The sequence below is a fragment of the Anabrus simplex genome, chromosome 14 (assembly GCF_040414725.1).
Source record: "Anabrus simplex isolate iqAnaSimp1 chromosome 14, ASM4041472v1, whole genome shotgun sequence".
Classification (NCBI taxonomy): domain Eukaryota; kingdom Metazoa; phylum Arthropoda; class Insecta; order Orthoptera; family Tettigoniidae; genus Anabrus; species Anabrus simplex.
Genome location: NC_090278.1, coordinates 26,865,169 through 26,891,477, shown reverse-complemented (window position 1 = coordinate 26,891,477; position 26,309 = coordinate 26,865,169). Strand labels below are relative to the sequence as shown.

General features: G+C 39.6%; 1 protein-coding gene across 1 annotated transcript in view; it reads left to right on the top strand.

Annotated features, from left to right (window-relative positions):
• Positions 1–26,309, top strand: part of LOC136885784 (coiled-coil domain-containing protein 39) — a 137,938-nt gene that overhangs the window by 93,854 nt on the left and 17,775 nt on the right. The window contains exon 14 of the mRNA XM_067158520.2: positions 7,811–8,014. Coding sequence (XP_067014621.2) covers positions 7,811–8,014 — 204 coding nt within the window. The remainder of the gene's footprint in view (positions 1–7,810; positions 8,015–26,309) is intronic.

Genomic DNA, 26,309 nt, shown 5'->3' with positions numbered 1-26,309 from the left:
TGAGCACCGCATACGACAGGAACAAGTTCAGAAAGCCAGTGCTCTACCGCGTGAGCCACTCATCCTGGTGATAACTCAAAAGAACTAGGACAAACTCTGCATCTTCAAATAGATGGGCTCTCTCACCTTCAGTTCCAATTCTTCTACATCCATTTCTTTTCAGCCTCTGACGAACTTGTTTCCGCTATCCTGCCCCAACAGGAGAGTGGGCATCACATGTGCCAGATCTCCAGTCCTGATGTGGGAAGAATAGGCTAAGAGCAATCTGGATAAACACAGGAAAAGATAAAGAAAATAGAGAAGGGTAAAGGAGACCAGAGCAGTGTTCTCCCTAGGACTTTTTTAATGGGCACAATGCCCTGCCGTTTTCACAGACCGCCGGCTAACATAACCTAGACATATGCTAGTTACATAATATTAATACATAACTTGGGTGCTCCAAATTAAAATGTAAATACTGTAAAATTGTTTATTTAATAATCTTCATTATTGTCAGCAAAATTGCATCAATTACATCAGAGTATAAATGTTTAGCTTGACTATTGCGCAGTGCCGTGCACAATTGGTGTTTGGATTAGCGTGGAATTGCATATGAGCACTGGATTCCACATGACGTTACAAACCTGTATGGTACTCCACAGCAACCGAGTGATAAGCCCCGGAGTTACATGATTATGAACGAGCAGTATAACACTAGTTCAAAATACTCTTATGTCTTGTTCACGATAACACTAAAATCAATTTTTCAGATAATGTTTACCTGTCTGATATTATCGTTAATGCCCTGAGGGGGATAAATTGAGATTATATTGTATTCATATTTTAAGTAGAATTCCCCGCCCAGCTACTCGTTCCTGCCACCTGGCTATGAAAATTTCTGGGGAGATCACTGCAGTGGATTTCCCATTTTCACACCAGGCAAGTGCTAGAGCTGTATCTTAATTAAGGCTTTCCAGTTCTAACCCTTGATGCAAGTGAGATAAACAGTTATAACTTGAAAACAATATTCTCTCACCCATGTGTAACTAATGCAGATATCGAACTCGAATCATTGTGGTTATTATAATTATTATTATTATTATTATTATTATTATTAGTAGTAGTAGTAGTAGTAGTAGTAGTAGTAGTAGTAGTAGTAGTAGTAGTAGTAGTAGTAGTAGTAGTAGTAGTAGTAGTAGTAGTAGTAGTAGTAGTAGTAGTAGTAGTAGTAGTAGTAGTAGTAGTAGTAGTAGTAGTAGTAGTAGTAGTAGTAGTAGTAGTAGTAGTAGTAGTAGTAGTAGTAGTAGTAGTAGTAGTAGTAGTAGTAGTAGTAGTAGTAGTAGTAGTAGTAGTAGTAGTAGTAGTAGTAGTAGTAGTAGTAGTAGTAGTAGTAGTAGTAGTAGTAGTAGTAGTAGTAGTAGTAGTAGTAGTAGTAGTAGTAGTAGTAGTAGTAGTAGTAGTAGTAGTAGTAGTAGTAGTAGTAGTAGTAGTAGTAGTAGTAGTAGTAGTAGTAGTAGTAGTAGTAGTAGTAGTAGTAGTAGTAGTAGTAGTAGTAGTAGTAGTAGTAGTAGTAGTAGTAGTAGTAGTAGTAGTAGTAGTAGTAGTAGTAGTAGTAGTAGTAGTAGTAGTAGTAGTAGTAGTAGTAGTAGTAGTAGTAGTAGTAGTAGTAGTAGTAGTAGTAGTAGTAGTATGATAAGATCGCATTGTTTTTGAGGTTATGTCATGAACCGTGCTGTACCTAAATATTCATAAGAGTTCAGTTAATGTTGTAAATACCTGTAAATTAATATTATGTAATTTATTCTTACCTGTATATATAAATTGTAATCCATAATTGTGGAAAACACTGTATCTTCCAGAATGGTATAGGCACGAGAACAATGGAGAATATTCTATACATTGCAATCTATGTATTGGACAGTCTGGAATATTCAAGAAGGTAGCTTTTTTTGTAAGGTAACTTTCTAGACGCCTGGCCAGGCACCTATATAAAGAGGCAATCTTGACGATGAAGTCAGTGACTGTTAGTTGTGGTTTGGAAGTTATTGGAAGAGAGTTATTGTTTAGTAGCACGTGGCTGACATGCCGAGTTAGGCAGTCTCCATGTTGAATTGATCAGTAGTCATCTGTTTTCATCTGTGTTTCAAAGTGTAACGTCTGTGGTACATGGTGTCTGCTGTCAACTGTTTAAAGATGGTAGCTTGTTAATATTCTACAAGTGAAGTGTTTTTGTTTTTGTGATACAATGATTAAGGTTATATGTGTATTCATTTGTAAATATATCTGAAAATATAATTGTATCAGCTGACAGCATCTCGTGTGCATCTTTGTGGATGCGTTACCCTTTCCCATCCTTGTGTTGTAGGAAACCTGTGTGTTAATGTGAAGTTACACCACTACCAAGGACCAGTGGGTCAGTAAAAGTGATGAAAGTCTCGCCTTCCTTATTGGTCCCTCTTCCCTCGGTGATGTATCATTACTGAGGTTCAGATGTTAAGGAAGTCATAAGTCTTTCCTGAGCTTATTTTACCAGAAATCTGAAAAATAAGTGTGAATGGTGGGTCCCTGACCCAGTTTGAAGCAATTTTATGTTGCTTATAAATGCATATTTTGGCTGTTTTCATTGTTTATGTCATATTTTGCTCATTTTAATTATATAAGGTCATATATTTGGTTATATTTTGAGTATTTTTTCTTAAATGAAGGCAGTAGCAGCAATTGGGAATAAAAAGTGTGGGGGGAGGGGCAAAAAATGTATAGACAACAAAAAGTACCCAGGTTTGTGGAACAGAGTGGGCTATATATACCAAAACTGAGAAAGAAAGAAAAAAAAAAAAAGAAAGGGCTACAAATTGGTAAGTTTATTGATCCCCTCTGAGCAAATTTTGGCAGGGAGATAAAGATTGACCGTCCACCAACTTAAGTGCGGTAATAATAGGTTTTTGAGATTTCAATTCAACACTATACAATAAAACCAAATAAACAATATTGCACATTTATTAAAATTAAATAAAGTACGGCATGATTATACAATTTAAAATCATTTAGTATTTGACTACACACTAAGAAACTAACAGACACTAATAAAGCTGGCAGACTGATGAACGCGCATGGCAAATGGGTAAATCATACCTCAGTGTCCATGACCTTAGCAAAAAAATATACCCTTGCTACCCTTCCACACAGCATATCGAAAGTCTCCACTATTTGCTGTGGCGCTCTACAAATTGGTTAGCCGCGATGAACGAATTGTTTTGCATATTTCTGCAAATTATTTTGTTAATAATTAAAGAAGATAAGGAAAGAATTAGCTGATAAGACAACAGGGCTTGTACAAATTACTTTTATTTAAAAATAATTCCTATAATTCCTAGTTTCAGCCGGCTAAAATGGAATTTAAAAAGGTAATATTTTCTCCACAAAGTGGGGGGTGACTGCTCCCCCCCCCCACACCGCCCTTCCCTAATCACCGCTACTGAATTGAGGCATCTTTTTAACAAAATACATGTTATCTACATCGAGATTTGAACATAGGATTTCCAAATTCAGTAGTAGGTATATTTGCCTTTGACATATTTTTCTTTCTTTTCATGGAATAGACAGGTTATAGGTTTAGAAGACCTGATTCCGAAGATGAGGATTGAGGAGGATAACATTTCAGTAGATATATTTAGCTGAGAAGCAATCAGCAAACAAGGAAATTCCATGTTTTCTATCGCCCATTTCATCCTTGACGGATCAGCTACAGCCCACTTCCCCGTTCACCACCAGTGAATTTCAACAGATTGGTCACACTTCTACTACTACAGTGAATCCTATCATACCTAAAGTGAAGTACAGGGAAGATGTAAAATGAAATTATGTCAAAGAGTTCAGGCCTGTTAATGGAACAGTTCTCTTTTGTGAAGCGTCCGAAGTTAAGGTATCAATACTATCGACAAGGATGATGTCAAAAAAAAAAAAAAAAAACTGACAACGCTTAGTATGTTGTGGTGCAGGAAGGCAAACTGATCAGTTTTCAAGAAGGAACTCATATCCAGAAACGCACAGCTTGGACGCTGTAACGCATCGAAGTGTGAGATAGGTTTGTGTTCCACATGTCGTCAATAAAGCCAGTATGAGTAGCACATCGGGCTCATTACAAACAGGGTTAGAACTATGTACCTCCTATATCATTGCAGAACCTACATTGACAATGCTGAGCCTCATGCACATGACCCAGTACGTGTGGATGTCTTTGTGAATTTCAATTACTCCGCGGACTTGAGCAGTAAGATCCTCCCCTGGCGTTACATGAGTGTCATACACCATACTCTTCATACTACCCCACAGAAAGTAGTCAAGAGTGTCAGATCTGGCGATTATGCTGGCCATGGAACTGGTCCACCTCTACCAATCCATCAATTTGGATATGGGACATTGAGGCAATTCCACACATTTATATCAAAGTGTGCTGGAGCTCCGTCGTGTTGCAGCCACATTACCTGCCAAACATTTAGTGGCACTTCATCCGATAGGGTAGGCAAATCATCTCTAATAATTGTGAGATAGATCTGTCCTGTCAGACTGTTTGACATTATATATGGCCCAATGATATGGTCACCAATTATCCCAGCCCTGATGTTAATACCAAACCGGTCTTACGAGGGAACGGTACGAAGTCGGACGGTGGATTTCTATGTGATTTTTACATATTTGTGAAGGTCTTTTTAAGCTGAAACAGGTAGTGGAAGTCTAATTTTTCGCAGGTCCTTTTTAAGAGGGAATTTGGGAGCTTTAATTTGGTGGTGCACGCCTTGAATTGTATAGTACATGCCAGCACGCGTCAGCGCTCACAGCCAGCAACTGTCTTGCCTTGCCTTCCCTCTCTGCTCCTTCGGTTCTCCTCTGGCCCCCACCACATACGGATACCTAAAGTTGTGTACACGGGATGGCGGGTGAAGACTGATGTTAGTTGGGACATTTTATTTACAAAGATGAATTCATTATAGAATAAATAAACAATAAAAATAGTTTACAAATCACAACTTAACATACAAATAATACATAATCAATATCATCTGCATCATCATGACATTCAAAGTGTTCAAGAAATGACTTTATTCTAATACAGTCTGGCATTGTTTCATTGTTCATGGCATGATAGTAAAAATCTAACACAAAATGTGGATAACAAAACACAAGAAAACAGTATTCGCATCTTACAAATGGAAAATTGGTACAGTAATTTCCAGCACACTTTTTATCAGTCAAATCATGAAAATTAGTTTGCGAGACAGTACGAAATTGTGGTATATATTCAGTAATGGAATAACCACTCGCTTTCCAAGCATATTTCAGGACTGGTACAAAACAATCAGCTTGTAATTGGTTATGCACTAGGACTAGTTATAATGAAAAGTCTGTTTTTGGGTTTTAATTTTGACTGGCTGTGTAAATTCCTTATTCGGCAAATGTTTTCCATTCAACGGACTAAACATTTTAGTTGTTGGAAGAGTCCAAGATCACACGGCTGGCAAAGATTCGTAGTTCCTTTCGGTATGTATTCAATTTGTACATATTTGTTCATCAGAGATTCAAGTTGTGCATTTTGCCCTGGCCACTGAATGAATCTATGAGAAGAAGATTTCTTCCGTCTTCCTGTAATTGTGGATGGAAAACATTTTGGAACCAGTCACATACATGCCCTTTCCCGAAAGATGAACAATCAATGATGACATATTTAAAGTCATCCATGTAGGCTATGATACTTTTTTGTACCCTAGGTCCAAACTTTCCATTAATTTCTTGGAAAACGATCAAGAACAAATGTCCCATTTCTCTGGTTTTGGAAATGCGATATTGCACTGTGTGGGAGTGCGTAAAACTATTTTGGCAAACAAGCGTAACAAGAGCGTCTTTCACATCACGAAAATCATAACTTCTCTGTGTTGCCATTTTGTACTCAAATCGGGACTGGTCCGAATTCCAGATATTGGCATCCGGGATCTCTTTCTCTTTGTGCAATTCATTAATGAATGTTACAAACATTGTAGCCACATCACATCGTACTTCTTCGTCTTTTTTTAATGTTTTACAGACTAGTGTGGTTACTTTGGTTTGTCAAGTAGGAGTCGCTCTGCAGAGAGTGTTATGGGGCAATACAACTCTCTACCTTCACCAATCCTACGCTCAATGTCTGATTTTGTGACGTGTAAATAACGCATCCTTGCCTTGGTGAATTCTTCTTTCACATAAGCTCGAACCATTGCACATTTCCTCATTTCTCCATTGTGTTCAACGTGTTTGATGATTCCATAAATTTGTCTCCGAGTCTTCTTATACTTCCGTACAGTGTATATAGCTCCTCGTTCCTTTATTTTTTGATACGTCCAACAATGATTGGGGATCATAATCTTTCACTGACTTACGGGGTCTTCCTCGGCCATCACAAGACATGTTATCTTTGTTCAACTCATCTCTGTGTTTGCATTTTTTCGGTGATGTTGTCCCCTCCTCAATGCCATCTTTGTATTCTGAATCAACAAAAAGGACTTCTTCCTCCTGAATAAATTCGCATTTCCCCTCCAAAATTGTATCAAAAGCTGCTTTTATTTGTATATACATAGTTTGCTCTTTATCAGAAAGCTCTGTAGCTTCCTGAATATTAACACCATAGGCATTAATAAGAGCTGCAATAATATTGCAAGTGGCCATAACAAAGTAAAAATCCAAAGCGATCGCCTGTATGTGGAATTGCCATCAGTCGTGGAGAACTTCACCATATAGAATAGGACTCACCGTCCCATACATACAACCGTAGGCAGCTGTATGTGGTGGGGGACAGTGGAGAACTGAAGGAGTGGAGAGGGAAGGCGAGGGAAGACAGCTGCTGGCTGTGAACGTTGATGTGTGCCGACATGTACTGTACAATTCAGGGTGCGCACCACCAATTTTGAGCTCCCAAATGCCCCCTTAAAAAGGACTAGCAAAAAATTAGACTTCCACTACCTGTTTCAGCTTAAAAAGACCTTCAAGAGTATGTAAAAATCATATCGAAATTTGCTGTCTGACTTCGTACCGTTCCTTCGTTAGTGATTTCGAATCACCTGCACGCGCGGATTTTCGTCCACTAAAACATGCCTGCTGTGCAAGTTTTATATGCCGTCTCTAGTAAAAGTGCATTCATCCATGAATAGCACCAAGCTTTTGAATTGTGGCTGGAGTGTGCATTGTTGTAAATACTGCTGCGCAAACTATACTAATCATGGAATACGTTTAATGTTAGTAATACTCTCATATTTGCTACTTATCAATAAATTCCATAAGTCACATTGACCTTTTTTCGGTCATATTTAGCTAGTTTTTAGGTCATATTTGCTTACATATTTTGTACTTCTTTAGGTCATACACTTCCAAACCCTAGTCATGTTTATCCTGTTATGTGTTTTTTATCTCTCTACATATGACAATATGAAAGTGACTGAGGTATGAGCGATGCTAGTAATGCCATTCCTTATGCAGCCAGTCCCTGCTATGAATGGTGTGAAAATGTTGCTCGTAGGGTCGGTTGATGCATGCATTTCAGTGGGCTTGGCAGACTGATATGTAACAGCAACTTCTGGCTCGGTGAGGAAAGCAACGGGAAACTACCTCACTCCTCATTTCCCTAGTACGCCTCTTCAGTAAGCCTAGGCCATCTATGACAGCTGATGGCAGAGCTGTTGAGGATCCAACCAGCCTTAGGGTTGAGGACTAAACATACTGTACTTACTTATATATGACTGAAAATGTATTCTGTGTTCACCTGTTGTTATGAGAGACATGTTATAAAAGTTATTATATTTCTTAGAAATTGGATCATACTTTGGAAGAGCTAAAGATCACTGAAAATGAGATCCAGGCAACATGGAGGGATAGAGAGCAGCAAGGAAACGAGCTTGACCGTGATATGAAAGAGCAGCAAGTCAAACTAAAGAGAGCAGAAACACAGCTACGAAAGATCATCAAGGAACTACATGGCACTACTGAACCTAGGCAACTGTGTATAGACGAGGTAATTTAGAACAATTTTAATATCTGCACATAATATAAAATGAAGTCTCCATTAGGTGTCTGTCTGTACTTGTGCGGGCAGCTACTTGGTCCCCCTAGGCAGAGAATGTACCACCAAGTAACTTACATCTGTATATAGCAGATTAATATATATATATTTATTTATTTATTTATTTATTTATTTATTTATTTATTTATTTATTTATTTGTTTGTTTGTTTGTTTGTTTGTTTGTTTGTTTGTTTGTTTGTTTGTTTGTTTTCCTGGAGATCTGATTCAGTTTCACGAAGCCAGCTGTTCTTGGTTTTTAATGAAAGGGCCAGGTTGAGAATTCTTTTAGTTAGCCTGTTAGTGTTCATTCTGATAATGTGTCCATAAAATTTCAATCGTCTTTTCCAAAAAGTGTGAGAAATTTTTTCAGAATGACAATATATCTCCTGGGATGATTTTTTTCTCCATATTCCATCTATACAAACTGGGCCAAAAATTTTTCGTAAAATTTTCGTTTCTTGTTTCTCAATGTCTTTGGTTAAAGATCTGCCACCAATGATTAAGGTTTCTGAGGCATATAATGCTTCAGGTTTGATCACTGTATTATAGTGTCTAAGATTTGCATTCCGAGATATTGATTTTTTATTATACCTGTTCCAAGTGATCCTGTATTTTTTCTGTAATTTGAAATTCTTTGTTTATTTGCTTTGCGGTTTAAACCAGAGGGCTGGATAATTTCTCCCAAATATTTAAATTGGTTAACTTGAATAATTTTGCCGAATTTAGTTATCATAGGTTGTCCATCTAAGTATCGTGAGGCTCCTTCCATATACTGAGTTTTCTCATACGAAATTTGAAATCCTGCTCTGATGGCAATTTCATGTAGTTTTTCAATGGAATGAACATACACATGGAACAAGACTGAGCCATAGAAGTTATTTTCAGATCATCAGGTATGGTTCCAGAATTCTACAAGTCGGTCGGTCGGTCAGTCGGTTTTCTCTTTGCAATTATTTACAGCTGCAAAGCACTTAATGTGCTTATCTGCCAGTGATGTTGTTTCATATTTTATACATTGCTGCAATCCTTACTGTTTATAACATTAATAAGGTTTGTGCATTTACATTAGCATAATTAGCATGATCATTTTGTCCTGTGGTCTGTGTTTTTATCAATCCCTGAAAGTATCATTCAAAATAGATAAGTCTGTGGTACATTTTTCATTCACGAGCAAATATTTAAGCCGTAATTTTATTTTCTATGATCCATAGTTTCACAATTATGGTTCCAGAAGTCTACAAGTTGTAGTTCCTAAATTTTTGAACAAGTTGCCCTCAGGGATGACATGCTTAAGAACAAAATATTAACTTGTAGAGTTCTGGAACCATAATTTTTGTACCGGTTGATACACCTCTACGCCGCACATTTGAATTTTCCGCCTTAAAGTACTCCTCTACAGGAGAAACTCTGAACTTTAACAACTGTATCAACTCATAAGTTGCTCAGAAGATGTCACTACCATAAATTTTGTGATTACGAAGTTGTCAGTACTGTGTGGAGTTCGACTTGTTTTGTCTTCTATTGATCAAGAAGTGTGGACATTCTCTGATAGATGTCTCTACAAAAAAACTATGACCATGCACCCTGGTGCGAAGTGGAAGAATTTTATTTGAAGAAATTTTGTATTCATAAGTTTATTCTTTACTAAATTTCGTTCTTTCATTTGTGGGTTGGCAATATAAATCTTTTCTTTCCGCCAGTTTTGAACTTAGCCAATCCAGAATTTCTGTAATTAATTTTTGACCAATCGTGTCTTTCTTCTTCGGTTTGGATGTGTAACTGTAAGCTACCCAATACACGCCTGTGGGTGTGTCTTAATTATTCATGAAAGGTCTCGAATCTTCCCCGAGAGTATAAAAACTGCTGATTTTCCTGTCGCTGGGCCACTCGAACAACATCTCGCCTAGTGTATGGAAGTGTAGCAGGGGGTGGGTAGCCCCTCTTCCTTCGGGCAGCAGCTCTTCACAAAGGAAATGGCTGTTTAACATCTTTATTTTCTTGCTAGCTCAGCAGTTTAACTCTCGGGGAAGGTCCGAAACCTTTTTAATATGTAACCTATCTCTTAAACATGTAAAAATTTGTAAATCTTCATATAACTTTAACTGAAAATCGGGGATAGAGAGAGCTTTACCCTCTCGAGCTCCCCTTCATTTTGAATTCGAGGTGACTACGTTTTCGTAACCGTTCTTCTACTCTTCCGTAATGTATTAAATTCATTCTGTATATGAGTCACCTCCATAGTTTGGGAATAGCCCCTGCTTAATTGGCCTAGTGCCTCTTAGGTTTCAAGAAGTTTTGTGTAGGAGTGCAAATTTACACCTCCATTCAGTTTTGCATTTTGGGCCAATTACTTAACCTATTCTTTTTCAACGAAGGCCCAATAGGTTGGGTACAAGATACCCCTGTTTCATTGTAAGTTGTGCCTTGATGGCAATCATGTGTAAAAGTCTGGTATTACCTTTATAAGCATGAAAAATTGAGAGCTGGTTAGCTCTTTTATTTGTGGTAAAAGTGCCTCAGAGAGGCTTGATATTCGAAGGTGGGAGCAAGTGCTCCGTGTTATTAGGGGTTTTCTGCCCTTTGGTAAATACAGTAGAGTCTCGTTAATCCGAACTAATTGGGACCGGAGTCTGTTCGGATTACGAAATTTTCGGATTAACCGGAAAATGTTTTCTAATAATAATTATTGTTTTTACGCCCCGCTAACTACTTTTATGGTTTCCGGAGACGCCTAGGTGCCGGGATTATCTTCTACAGGAGTTCTTTTACGTGCCAGTAAATCTACTTACACGAGGCTGATGTATTTGAGCACCTTCACATACCACCGGACTGAGCCAGGATCGAACCTGCCAAGTTGGGGTCAGAAGGCCAGAGCCTCAACCCTCTGAGGAAAATATTTTCTACAATACAGTACAGTACGGTACATACTGTAATTTGAAATGTCCATTCTTTAGCAGTTACGTTAATAAACTGCTGTATAAAATTACAGTAGGGTAGTTATGAACCCGTAGAGGAGAAAACGACAATGAAAATGACATTACCGAGTGGATGGAAGCTGACTGTCATCAATTACAAACAGACCAAGAAATTGTAGCTATGGTGGAGAAAGAATCTGGAGTTGATGAGGAACTGAGTGATGACGAAGAAGACCACAATGAACAACTAGTGTCACATTCAGATGCCGTGGCCACCTTACGAGTAGAAATTGTCGTACGCTACGTGGAGCAAACTCCCTTGCTATGCCCACTGATGTGATGTTTATGAGACGCTGGTTTAACACTGCACCTTCAAATAGGTTCCAATCACTACGGCAAAAGAAACTAACAGGGGAAAGATAAACGACCGAGCTCGATAGCTGCAGCCGCTTAAGTGCGGCCAATATCCAGTAATCGGGAGATAGTGGGTTCGAGCCCCACTGTCGGCAGCCCTGAAGATGGTTTTCTGTGGTTTCCCATTTTCACACCAGGCAAATGCCGGGGCTGTACCTTAATTAAGGCCACGGCCGCTTCCTTCTACTTCCTAGACCTTTCATATCCCATTGTCGCCATAAGACATATCTGTGTCGGTGCGACGTAAAGCAAAATAGCAAAAAAAAAAAAAATAAACGACCAGTGGTTGATGGTTTATGATGTGTAATTATGTTTTATTAAGTTATTCTAGTAAAATATGACTAATAAAATGCAAATAAATCTTCATTCTGTAATAGGTTCGTTCATTTCAATAAGGAATATATCAGTTCGGATTAACCGGACTTTCGGATTAACGGGACTCTAGTGTATGTGTTTGGGAGCTGAGAGCTCAGAAAATGTAAAATGAAGGCTTGAAGTCTAAGTTCTGTTACACTACCAAATCTTGTCGTTCCTAGACTTAAATTTTGTTACTGGTACCTTATTACTTGTTATTGGTTAAAGTTGGAAATTTTATATCAAAACTGTTAAGTTTGGCCATTTCTGAAAAATATAACCTTTGTTAAAATTTTAATTCATTTCTTGGATTGTGGTTAGACCCATTCCAGCCCGCACCTTCTTTCACCTCTGCATTCCACAGGTAACCCCATAACAAGTGGTAGCAGAGCATGGTTGAATGGGTCTCATTTAAGCCCCTTTTGACGGTTAAACATTGAATTTAATTTGAACTCTAACAATTTTCTCAGTTGCTGGAATTTTCTTTTCCAAATTTCTAAATTTGTCAAGTTTTGGTCATCATGTCCGGCCCTCGCGAAGTCCTCCATCCCGGCTATTTGCGCAAGGAGGAATTGATTTATGAATTAACCATTAGAAATGTTCAATCTGGAGGCACGGTTGCGGTAGACACAAACAAACTGAAGGAATCATTAGAGTTACCAATTTGTATCCCAACATTGGGAGAGAAAGATATTGATGAGGCTCTCTCCACTATCACTGAAAATACTACTGAGCTAGCATTTGTACTTGGTTTTTTTGAAGTGAGTGATCCATCCCCAAATCAACTTAAGAGAGTACAGGCTAGACTGTACCATTTTTATAATAGGGTGAGTGATCTATTGTCTCTTAAGTTAAATGAATTTCAGGGTAAGGAGGCTAGTAATCTTGTAGAGCACCTGTCTAAAATATCCAATAAAGTTAGTCAGTTGTTAACTGGGACAGTTCCTCCCAAGACCGATCAAGCCACGGTTGCAAACATTGCTAATGAGGAGGATTCTTCCAAGGGGGAAGAAAGTAGAAAATCCGTAGGAGTCCAACAAACATCTGCCCCATTAGAAACTGAGTCCGGTCGTCGTACATCCATTCCTCCATTTGTGTTGAATAATGCACTCTCTGAAACAGCTTGTCCGCCCCCTAGGCCTTTACCTACGATGTCACCAGGGTTCAGTAGCTTACCTCACCCTTTGGCTATGTTGCTTAGAGGTATTTCTAAGTTTTCAGTTAATTCTACTAGTGATGTAATTTCATTTCTAAGATTTTTGGTCGAGTTTCAGGATCAAGCTCTTGTGTTTTCGCTTTCCCTGTGTCAAATCCTTCAGATTATTTACGCTTATTCCATTGGCGTCCCTTCAGTTAAAATAGTAAGAGCAATTGCTGAACAATCAACTATTGAAGATTTTCATGCACACCTTCTGGCAAACTTCATTCCGGCTCGGGCAAGGTCCTCTCTAATACAGAAGTACTATTATAGAGTACAGCGTCTGGATGAAAATCTTGCCGACTTCATCCAAGACATTAAGTTCTATACTAGGGTATTTGCTCTTCATTTCCCAGAAGATCAAATTGTTCACGCCATTGTGGAAGGAATTTCACCACCCTACAGGTCATACTTGTGTTTTGCGTCGCGTCCACAAACCTTTGCCGAATTAGAAGCTATGGCTTTCTCAGCCGAGGGAGTTAGATATGCTGACACACTACGTGTCGCGGCGGAGACCCTCCTTCTTCAAGTAATCTTCGGCCTCCACCTCGCCGAACCATGGCAACCCACAAATGTTATGCTTGTGGGTCTGCAGACCATCTCTGGAACAGGTGCCCTTTGATCAAATCCAACGGGGCAAAGAATGGAGGTTCATCTCGAGGCTGTTTTAAATGCGGTGCTTTTCCCCCCCATATTGCTAAGAATTGTCCTAATACTAATAGCACCCCCTCCTGCTCAACTTCTGGTGCAACTTCCACTAATGCAAATAATCAAAAGTGACTAGTGGCATCGGCTGAGTCGGAAAACTCATCTTTTCAAGGCGCAGCCCCAAGTAAACCATCCGAAATCTCAGGCTCAGAACATGGTAGAAAGTCTTCCAACCCCAAATTTGAATGCCCTAAAGAATGTCTTAGGATTGCGGCAGATTCCCCCTCACCTGTATCATTTCTCAAAATCGAATTAAATAATGAACCCGTCACCGCTCTGTTAGACTCAGGCAGTGTTTGTTCAATTATTTTGGCTGAATGGTACTCTAAATTAAAGTCTGCCTGTAAATTTCCTGATTATTGTTCGTCTTCGGTTCAGTGCATTTCGGCAAACTCTTCTCCGTTAGAAATTTTAGGTTCCCTACATGTCAAAATTCGCATTTCGAAATTCACTTGGAAAGTGAAATTGTTTGTGGCTAAGCATTTGTCTTGCCCCATCATATTAGGAGCGGACTTCATGTGTCAGACCGGTCTTGTGCTCGACATTCAGAGCAAGTCGTGCACTTTCAAATTTGCTGATAATTGTAAAATTCCTTTGCTGAAATGTAATTCTGTGTCATGTTCATCTGTTTCGCCTACCCAGGATGAGATGTTGTTAGACCTTAGACATTTACCTGAGGAGCAGGCTGAGAGTATTCGTAAGTTGTGTCAATCGTTTCCAGATGTTTTCTCTGATACTCTTGGCGTTACTGACCTTATCGAATACAAGATCGAGGTTACGGATTCGATTCCAGTCCGATTTCCACCTTATAGGTTATCTCCACCTAAAATGAAGGCTGTGAAGGAGATCATAGATCAGATGCTTAAGGACGGTATAATTCGGCCCTCTAAGTCGGCATACTCATCGCCTATTTTCTTAGTCCCAAAACCCCAAGGTGGCTTCAGGCCTGTGATTGACTATAGGGCTTTAAATCGGAAGATGGTGTTACAATCTGTGCCCCTTTCCGACCTTCACTCTTGTTTTTCGTGGTTTCGAAAAGCTAAGTTCTTCACCATCTTAGACCTTAATCAGGCGTATAACCAGATCCCTCTAGCTGAAGAATCCAAACACCTTACAGCTTTTGCCACAGATTGGAACTTGTATGAGTACAACCGCGTGCCTTTCAGGCTCCCCACGGGAGCAGCTGTGCTTACGAGACTGCTAGACAGGGTCTTCTCCGACATCAAATTAGAGTACTTATACCATTATCTTGATGATGTTGTCGTATTTTCTGAGACCTTTGAAGAACATCTAGATCATCTAAAAGAGGTCCTTAATCGCCTTCGTAAGGCAGGGTTAACTGTGAAGTTGTCCAAGGATGCTTTCGCTAAGCCTTCCATGTCATTTCTAGGGCATATTGTGTCGCCCGATGGTGTCGCAGTAAATCATTCTAGAACACAGGACATCCATGATTTCAAACCTCCCAAGGACATCAAAGGAATTGCCAGATTCATTGGCATGGTGATTTTCTTCAGGAAATTTATTCCTAACTTCGCTAATAGAGCGGCGCCCTTGAACTTACTCCGTAGGAAAGGCGTCAAATTGGAGTGGGGGCCTTCTCAACAAGCCGCTTTCGAAGACCTCAAATTAGCTCTTTGTAACACCCCTGTCCTTGCTATGCCTGATTTCTCAGAGAAATTTATCGTCCAAACCGACGCGTCGTCGTCGGCGATGGCTGCAGTCCTTCTTCAAGAGACTGAACTAGGGAGGCGACCAATTGCCTATGCATCTAGGACATTATCGGTCCAAGAAGCCAAGTATTCCATCTATGAACTTGAAGGTTTGGCAGTCTTATTTGCGCTAGAGAAGTTCCGCCTCTATCTGGAACACGTCAAGTTCGACTTGGAAATGGACAACCAAGCCTTAAGTTGGGTCCTAGCTAGGCCTCGTCGTACTGGTCGTATAGCCCGTTGAGCCATCAGAATTTCTGCCTTCCAATTTGATGTTAGGCATATAAGAGGGTCTGAAAATGTTGTGGCAGACGGACTAAGCCATATGTTTTCTAATGACATACAGAACTCTGAACAGGGAGACGATTCTTCACTTCCCGAGTCCATATCTCTTGGTGTAAATGCCATTCTAACTGATGCTCCCATGTTGTTTAGGGATATTGAAAAATACCAACGTGAAGATCCGATGCTGGCCCCTATTATGGAAACCCTTTCTTCTGGGGAACATGTCGTCCCTTATGTATTGAGGAATGGTGTTTTATTTTGCCCGTCGCGGCATGATAAGAAAATGAAAGTGGTGGTTCCAGCCGTTCTTGTAACTATGATCTTCAAGTACTACCATGAGACCCCATTAGGGGGGCATTTAGGCATCTTCATAACCCGAGAAAAGATCTGAGAAATGTTCATTTGGAAAGGTATGGAAGGCGAAATATCGTGATTTGGTAAAAGCCTGTAAATCTTGTTGGCTTAGTAAACCTACCATGTCCACTAAACAAGGGCTATTGTCTTCTCATCAAGCGTCGCGCCCCATGGAATGCCTCTATATCGACTACGTAGGACCCTTCCCCCAATCAAAGGGGAATGCCAACAAATTCATCCTTGTGTGTGTAGATGGTTTCACTAGATTTTCCTGGTTGTTTCCGACTAAGCTGGCTACCGCTCAGTCCACCATTTCTTGTTTAAATTCCATCTTTGCTTCGTTTTTGTCCATGTCAATATATTGTTTCTGATAATGCTAAAGCCTTTACCTCCAATCTCTTCCATAAATTCTGTTTTGATCTATCCATCTCACATGTAACAACATCAGCGTACCATCTCTGGCTGAACAGGTCAATCGTAATCTGAGGTCGGCTCTAATTGCCTATCATCTTGACGATCACTCCAGGTGGGACACATCCCTGCATTGGTTGGCCTTCGCTTTGAATTCGGCAGTTCATGAATCTCATAAATTCACTCCAGCGTCATTGATGTTTAAGTTTGTACCCAACACGCCGCTCTCTAACCTTTGGTCTCTTAGTGATATTCTACCTGAGACAATAGATCCCGATAATATTAGAGACCTTTGGAAGAAGGCTAAGGCCAATCTTAAAGTTTCTCATGAAAAGGTTAGGGAAAGATATGATCGTGGACGGAGGCCCACCAATTTAAAAGTAGGAGACCAAGTAATGATCAAGAACTTTGTTCCCGCGGGCAAGCTTGCCCATAGATTTCAAGGGCCGTGTGTCATTTGAGATTTTCTAACTGTAGTAACTTTATTAGTGAGCAATCCAGCCACCGAGAGGATGTTTAGGGTTCACCTGTCTCAGGTGAAACCTGTGTAATATTCTTTCTAACTTAGTCTTTAACATTTTGTAAGACCCCTGAAGGTTATATTTTCGTTTTATTTTAAGGCCTTCTGCCCTTGGATTGTGTTCCTTGTGTCTATGTGTTAATTGTACGATCTTCCCCTCTGGTTATTCTGCTGTCCTTTCCTCGCGGCCATTACCCAGCTCCCTTCTCCTGCTAAAACCATATCAATGGCAAAAAGAAAAATTTTCCACACCGCTGGCCCCTCTGCCTCACCAACAAAGATCGTACCCTTAAATCAGATGTCAACAACAATTCTGCCGCCGAGATCTTACTGTTTCAGTGCCCCTCAGCCGTTCGTCGCCTTACCGCCACCGTGGTGGGGTAAGGGCCCACTCCACTCCCGTGATGTCCTTCTGTGTACGGCACGCCGGAGGCTATCTCCCAGCACAGGCTGAAGTGCGGCGCACCAACCGCAAGCTTATCTGGGGACTGTAAACAAACTTCGCATCTGCGGCGTCCTTCACCACGACTACCCCTCTGATAGTGCGGGAGAGAGGTATCTCAGCGTACTTGAAGGGTCCGGGCGACCTCGACTGGATACTGGCAGCGGCGGCAGGACTTGCCGTCAAAATAAACAGCATGTATTCCAAATGTATACTGAGACTAAGACACTCTCCACCCAGAGTTCAACTAACTCCTAACTATCTACTTCAAAAAGGGAGACAAAAAAAAAAAAATTTTTGGTTTAAATGTTCTTCAAAATTCCTATACAAAACTTTGGAAATTTTTAATGTCGCCTCCATATTCTCCCACAATCTGTTTGCAAGGAAGCAGAGATTTTCTTCAACTGATGTTTGTCGGTTACTGTAGTCACGTCCTAGTTCGTGAACCATGGGCAACGGCTGAGTGGCCTAGTAAGTGGTCCTGAGAGTCGGGATACCAGTTGCTATGGAATGGGAGTGGGCATCTGGGACATATTCTGAGTCGTGGCCCTCCTTGTGCTCAGGCGGCTAGGACTATACAACTCACCGGTGGTCCATAACCCGTTAGAGGAGAGATCCTCACTTGGACTATGTGCAAGTAGGGCAGCATCCTGCTTCATGAATTTACCGAGCTCAGAACACTTTAAGCAAGCCTCGGACCTATGGGAGTAATGGAGTCCCACTCCCATTTGACAGGCGAGGGACTCCTTGGAAACAACTTGGCGAAGGAAATGGAATTCGATGGGGAGCTATCAATATTAATGGGGCTTTTGGAAGAAAGAAGGTAGAACTGGCTGAGTCAGCAAAGAGGATGCATCTGGATGTGCTAGGAGTAAGTGATATTTGGGTAAGGGGAGATAATGAGGAAGAGATAGGAGATTATAAAGTGTACTTGACGGGTGTTAGAAAGGGAAGGGCAGAGTCTGGGGTAGGGCTCTTTATCAGGAATACCATTGCACGCAACATAGTTTCTGTTAGACACGTAAATGAGCGAATGATGTGGGTAGATTTGTCAGTTGGAGGAATTAGGACAAGAATTGTGTCCGTGTATTCACCATGTGAGGGTGCAGATGAGGATGAAGTTGACAAGTTTTATGAAGTATTGAGTGACATCGTAGGCAGTGTCATCAGCAAGGATAGAATAGTGCTAATGGGCGATTTCAATGCGAGAGTTGGGAATAGAACTGATGGATATGAAAGGGTGATTGGTAAATGTGGGGAAGATACGGAAGCTAATGGGAATGGGAAGCGTTTGCTGGACTTCTGTGCTAGTATGGGTTTAGCTGTTACGAATACATTCTTCAAGCATAAGGCTATTCACTGCTGCACATGGGAGGCTAGGGGTACCAATTCCAATTATAGACTATATCTTAACAGACATTGAATTCAGGAAATCTGTTAGGAATGTACGAGTTTTTCGCAGATTTTTTGATGATACAGACCACTATCTGATCTGTCGTGAACTAAGTATCTCTAGGCCTAGGGTAGAGAAAGTGAAATCTGTCTGCAAATGAATCAGGCTAGAAAATCTCCAGGACGAGGAAATTAGATAGAAGTACATGGATATGATTAGTGAGAAGTTTCGAACAGCAGACAGTAAGCAGGTTCAGGCTATAGAAAATGAATGGGTGGCATACAGGGATGCTGTAGAAGAAACAGCAAGGGAATGCCTAGGAACAACTGTGTGTAAAGATGGGAAAAGGCGAACATCTTGGTGGAATGATGAAGTGAGAGCAGCCTGTACGCATAAAAAGAAGGCTTATTAGAAATGGCTCCAAACAAGGGCCGAGGCAGACAGGGATTCGTATGTAGATGAAAGAAACAGAGCGAAACAAATAGTGGTTGAATCCAAAAAGAAGTCATGGGAAGATTTTGGTAAAAACCAGGAAAGGCTAGGTCAAGCAGCAGGGAAACCTTTCTGGACAGTTTTAAAGAATCTTAGGAAGGGAGGGGAAAAAGGAAATGAACAGTGTTTTGAGTAATTCAGGTGAACTCATAATAGATCCCAGGGAATCACTGGAGAGGTGGAGGGAATATTTTGAACATCTTCTCAATGTAAAAGGAAATCATCATGGTGGTGTTGCAAACAGCCAAGCTCATGGGGAGGAGGAAAATGATGTTGGTGAAATTATGCTTGAGGAAGTGGAAAGGATAGTAAATAAACTCCATTGTCATAAGGCAGCAGGAATAGATGAAATTAGACCTGAAATGGTGAAGTATAGTGGGAAGGCAGGGATGAAATGGCTTCATAGAGTAGTAAAACTAGCGTGGAGTGTTGGTAAGGTACCTTCAGATTGGACAAAAGCAGTAATTGCACCTATCTATAAGCAAGGGACAGGAAGGATTGCAACAACTATCGAGGTATCTCATTGATTAATATACCAGGCAAAGTATTCACTGGCATCTTGGAAGGGAGGGTGCGATCAGTCGTTGAGAGGAAGTTGGATGAAAACCAGTGTGGTTTCAGACCACAGAGAGGCTGTCAGGATCAGATTTTCAGTATGCGCCAGGTAATTGAAAAATGGTACGAGAGGAATAGGCAGTTGTGTTTATGTTTCGTAGATCTAGAGAAAGCATATGACAGGGTACCGAGGGAAAAGATGTTCGCCATACTGGGGGACTATGGAATTAAAGGTAGATAATTAAAATCAATCAAAAGCATTTATGTTGACAATTGGGCTTCAGTGAGAATTGATGGTAGAATAAGTTCTTGGTTCAGAGTACTTACAGGAGTTAGACAAGGCTGTAATCTTTCACCTTTGCTGTTCGTAGTTTACATGGATCATCTGCTGAAAGGTATAAAATGGCAGGGAGGGATTCAGTTAGGTGGAAATGTAGTAAGCAGTTTGGCCTATGCTGACGACTTGGTCTTAATGGCAGACTGTGCCGAAAGCCTGCAGTCTAATATCTTGGAACTTGAAAATAGGTGCAATGAGTATGGTATGAAAATTAGCCTTTCGAAGACTAAATTGGTGTCAGTAGGTAAGAAATTCAACAGAATTGAATGTCAGATTGGTGATACAAAGCTAGAACAGGTCGATAATTTCAAGTATTTAGGTTGTGTGTTCTCCCAGAATGGTAATACAGTAAGTGAGATTGAATCAAGGTGTAGTAAAGCTAATGCAGTGAGCTCGCAGTTGCGATCAGCAGTATTCTGTAAGAAGGAAGTCAGCTCCCAGACAGAACTGTCTTTACATCGGTCTGTTTTCAGACCAACTTTGCTTTACGGGAGCGAAAGCTGGGTGGACTCAGGATATGTTATTCATAAGTTAGAAGTAACAGACATGAAAGTAGCAAGAATGATTGCTGGTACAAACAGGTGGAACAATGGCAGGAGGGTACTCGGAATGAGGAGATAAAGGCTAATTTAGGAATGAACTCGATGGATGAAGCTGTACGCATAAACCGGCTTCGGTGGTGGGGTCATGTGAGGCGAATGGAGGAGGATAGGTTACCTAGGAGAATAATGGACTCTGTTATGGAGGGTAAGAGAAGTAGAGGGAGACCAAGGCAACGATGGTTAAACTCGGTTTCTAACGATTTAAAGATAAGAGGTATAGAACTAAATGAGGCCACAACACTAGTTGTAAATCGAGGATTGTGGCGACGTTTAGTAAATTCTCAGAGGCTTGCAGACTGAACGCTGAAAGGCATAACAGTCTATAATGATAATGTATGTATGTATGTATTGTCCCCGTTAAAATTGATGATATTGTGAATATTTTCAACAAGTGGAAAGTAAAAGTTTTATTGTCTGCTTGGAGCTGCAGTGTGTCATTTGGGGAGTAGTGGCGAGCTAAGAACGAGTTTTTTTCGTCGTTCAGAGGGGTGATACATGGCCAGGACTGTGCCAAGGTCGAAGCAAACCACGTGACTACCGCCGCACGCGCGCAACTCACATTCTGGATCTGGAATAGTCGGAGCCAATTAAATGAGACCATCAGCCAATTACCGTTCTCGTTGAAGATCACACCTCCCAGGCTGATAAGATAAAAAGGCCTTGTTTCGAGTAAATCTCTCTCTCTGGATGTTCTTCGCTGTGTTGCTCTCTGAATATTCTTCGCTGTGCTGCTGTGTGGGACACTACGTTATCGGACCACGTGGAGAAATAATTTCCAGTTCAAGTTGACGCCCGTTCTGCCAGAATTTAGCGAGATAATTAGTGAATTCTATGGAATAAAACACGCCTTAAGAACCAAGTTAAGTGTGACTGTGTAGACGAGCTATTAATATTCGACGTGTGCTTGTGCAAAATACTTAGTCTTGTCATCTCAGTTACAGCTTGTGACCGGAATTCTACGGAAGTCGTCTTAGAAGCTGAACACCTCAAGATGGACAATTCCACAACCACCGACAACACAACTTCATCGAGGGACACCTGCTACAGAGCCTCCATGGAGCTGTAAAATGTGAGGCGTATCTGGTAATTGGAAGGAGACTGACCGGAGGAAAATGCTGGAATAATTGACTGCCGACGGGAATCGAACTCCATCTAAAACTTGAGTACCTTTTAATTTAATTTATCTGTCTTACCTTTTGTACAACTAGAGGTCTTTCTTCTTTAAGTCGTAGATCTATTAGTTTGTTGTAGTTAGAAATATTTCATTTTTCCACTTCTTAAGGTTACAAGTATTGAATAGGTGGTTTTTTATTTAATTATCCTTGATATCTATGCCTCACTTCTTAAGGTGTCGTGGTAGACTAGGTACGTGTGAATGAAATTTTGTATCTATTAGAGTAGACATGTAGGTTGTCTCTGAATGATTTCCCATGCTTAGGAGCTTTATATTTAATAATCACTGACCACACAATAAATCTACTTCCCTTGTAATGTTGGAAGTTACTGGACTGAAATTTACGTGTACATTTTGAGTGAATAGGGTCGAACCTAGTGTCTTTCAAGATCACTTGTTGTATTTATGATGAAGTCATCTAATTTTACGATATTCCACGAGGATCAGTAGATGTAATAATCACTTAAATAATAATAATATTGACTAAAGATCGGATAAAACAGAATTAAACGCTCGTGAGCCATAAATTTACAGTAGAGTCCTTATATGTGAGATTGAATGTGCTCTGTTCATGAAGGGTCTGGAATATGACCAATCCTGAGGGATACTTGTTGTATAATTGAGCAATTGATGATTTAATGATGATATTTGACTTATTCTTGTGTATTGGGAGCGCAAGATAGATTATAATTATTGGAGCACGTGTTGCGAGTGTATTTCACAGGTAGGGAATAAAAATAATACGATTAAGGCTCACGCTCGCGATAGTTTCAACCTGTAGCCCAAACGATGGTAGTGCTTATGGATTTTACTAGAATCTTCCATTATAATTTCAAGAGTTAGATGAACTTACATTGATATGTAAAATGTGTTTCTGCCAAGTGATACCCATGACTTCGATCACTGGTCACCATTAATGAAGGATAATTTCAGTACACAGATTGTTTCTGCTAGATATTACGCGACCTGTCCACTCGTAAAAATCATTAATAAACTTGCCAAAACAGGATTCGATGTAAATAATGTACATAAAAGACGTGTTTCCCTAGTGTGAATGTGTGTGTGTATGTAGATATGTATCTTTCTCTTGTATAATGTTGGTTCCATTAAATTTGATCTGGTCGCGCACTTGCTGCGACGCAGATTACACTCATCGTTGTGTGTTGCCTTAAGAAGTAATTTTCAAGCCCTTAAGGGAAAGTTTGATCAACTTAAATCGAGGAAGACTAGAAAAGGGATTTATTTTCTTCATTAGCGAGATTTAAAAGGAAAGATCATCTCGTTATTTTACGAAGGCACTCGATTTGTAAATAAAAATTTATTTAACTAGCTCATACGTGGGTAACGTAAATTTCTGACACATTTATGGTTGAACTTTGAAGTATTTTAAGATTAATTTGAATGGAAATGCAATACAAAGATCAGAAGTAGAAGTTCGTTAGCCGCATGATTATTTTGAGTTATGGTGAAACCAAGTCATTAATAATTAATTGAAAATAATTATTCTGAAATGCTAATGACGATCGTTAGGTAAATGATGCAGTGGAAAATTAATGAGAACATGATCGTGTGACAATGAAACATAGGTTAATTAAATGATGAGAAATTAATACTAATAATAATCAGAATAATAATTAATTAATTTTGAGAATTTTGAAATCAATTTTCATTTTCTACTGAAGCTCATGTTGGTGTCATTGACTAATATTAAATACTGTAAATGATAAATTCAGTTGAGTACATCTTAAAACCACGTGTTGAGACTACTCTGAATTGGTAAAGCTTTGAACTCGTTTATTGTAAAACCTTCGTTAGCAAGACAGTTGTTAATGATTTTACGAACCTCTATGTTAATTTTTTTAATTCTTTCAATCAAATATTTTGATTTGGAAAGGCAAGAGGCCTAATTTTTCTTTGGTTTTCATTACAGCACAGTAAGGCTGGAGATTAAGAACACGTGTCACTCTAAATCGCGGAAGAAATGCAATATTATGGAAGTTCTATGTAATATATAAGTAATAATAATAATAACGTAAATGTTTCCACCTTTTCAATACAATATATTCACAAAATTACAAAATTATACGGTACTAGTTTCGACCCATCTAGGGGTCATCATCAGCCGTATGTAAAACAAAAAAAATATCAGTAAGAATATTTTCATTTATTGTTTGCTTATGTGAATAAATGTCAGAGTGTTGTTTTAACATTTCTTTTTATCCTGCTTGGTCATCAACCCTTAACATCCCTTAAATGCCTCTAGAAAATGATAGCCAACGATCGAACGGTCCACCTCGGGATCTCTCGCTCGCTGGCTGGGCTTAGCTCGGGAAAAATGGGGGCATTTCCTTCGGGCAGCAGCTCTTCATCACAAATGTAATGGCCGTTTAACATCTTTATTTTCTTGCTAGCTCAGCAGTTTAACTCTCGGGGAAGGTCCGAAACCTTTTTATTATGTAACCTATCTCTTAAACATGTAAAAATTTGTAAATCTTCATATAACTTTAACTGAAAATCGGGGATAGAGAGTGCTTTACCCTCTCGAGCTCCCCTTCATTTTGAATTCGAGGTAACTACGTTTTCGTAACCATTCTTCTACTCTTGCCAACGGCCGTAGCCGTGTTGAAACACCGGATCCCGTGAGATCTCCGAAGTTAAGCAACATTGGGCGTGGTCAGGAGTTGGATGGGTTGCCACGCGCTGTTGGTGGGGGGTAAGGGAATGGAGGAGCGGAAAGGAACTGGCCACCCTACCGCACGTAAACTCTGGCTCAGGAACACCTCTCCGGAGGTTCGGACCTGCCTTCAGGCAGAATAACCCTTACCTACCTTCTACTCTTCTGTAATGTATTAAATTTATTCTGTATACGAGTCACCTCCATAGTTTGGGAATAGCCCCTGCTTAATCGGCCTAGTGCCTCTTAGGTTTTAAGAAGTTTCGTGTAGGAGTGCAAATTTACGCCTCCATTCAGTTTTGCATTTTGGGCCAATTACTTAACCTATTCTTTTTCAACGAAGGCCCAATAGGTTGGGTACAAGATACCCCTGTTTCATTGTAAGTTGTGCCTTGATGGCAATCATGTGTAAAAGTCTGGTATTACCTTTATAAGCTTGAAAAATTGAGAGCGGGTTAGCTCTTTTATTTGTGGTAAAAGTGCCTCAGAAAGGCTTGATATTCGAAGGAGGGAGCAAGTGCTCCATGTTATTAGGGGTTTTCTGCCCTTTGGTAAATATGTGTTTGGGAGCTGAGAGCTCAGAAAATGTAAAGTGAAGGCTTGAAGCTTAAGTTCTCTTATACCACCAAATCTTATCGTTCCTAGACTTAAATTTTGTTACTGGTACCTTACTACTTGTTGTTATTGGTTAAAGGTGGAAATTCTATATCAAAACTGTTAAGTTTGGCCATTTTCGAAAAATATAACCTTTGTTAAAATTTTAATTAATTTCTTGGATTGTAGTTAGACCCATTCCAGCCCGCACCTTCTTTCACCTCTGCATTCCACGGGTAACCCCGTAACAATTTTTGTAGTGCCTGATGATCTGAAAATAACTTCTATGGCTCAGTCTTGTTCCATGTGTATGTTCATTTACAATTCTATATTGTGACTTCCAGTAATCTTCTGTAATTATGTTTTACTTATAAAGCTGTTTAATTCTCACGTACCTTTCCTTTCAGTACATTTCTGTTAATATATCCTCACTTAAGCTAAGCATTCATCTTTTTTCATACCAAAATAATGTCTTGATAAAAAGATTTTGTAATATTTGTACCATGTTTATCTCTGTAACAGAAGCCAATCCCCATACACTTACACTATATGCTATAAGTGACTCAACAAGTGAATGATTAACTATTTTTAAGCTATCATGAGGTATTATATACTTAACCATTTGCATTTTGAACAGGCTTAGCCTCAGTCTTTCACACATCTTACTAATTTGTTGCTTCCATGAAAAATATCTACCTATTATTATACCGAGATATTTCATGTTATCAACTTTTTCAGTTATCAACTTCTTCTATTACATAGTCACAATTGCATAGTATTTGTTCACCATCATGAATATACTGAACTGAATGGCCTGTTTATCTAATGTTTTCTCTCTCTGCATTTTTTGGGTAGACTTTTGTTTTTGAAGACTTAATAATAATAATAATAATAATAATAATAATAATAATAATAATAATAATAATAATAATAATAATAATAATAATAATAATAATAATAATAATAATAAATTTTTTACGTGTGGGAGTGTGGGAAATCATTCATGAGACACTTGTGAGGGTCCGCACTCCAACAACCATGTGAGATTCCTACTCACCAAAACCCACACACCCTTTTCCCACGACATATATTTCAGCCCCGGAACCGCTCTCAAA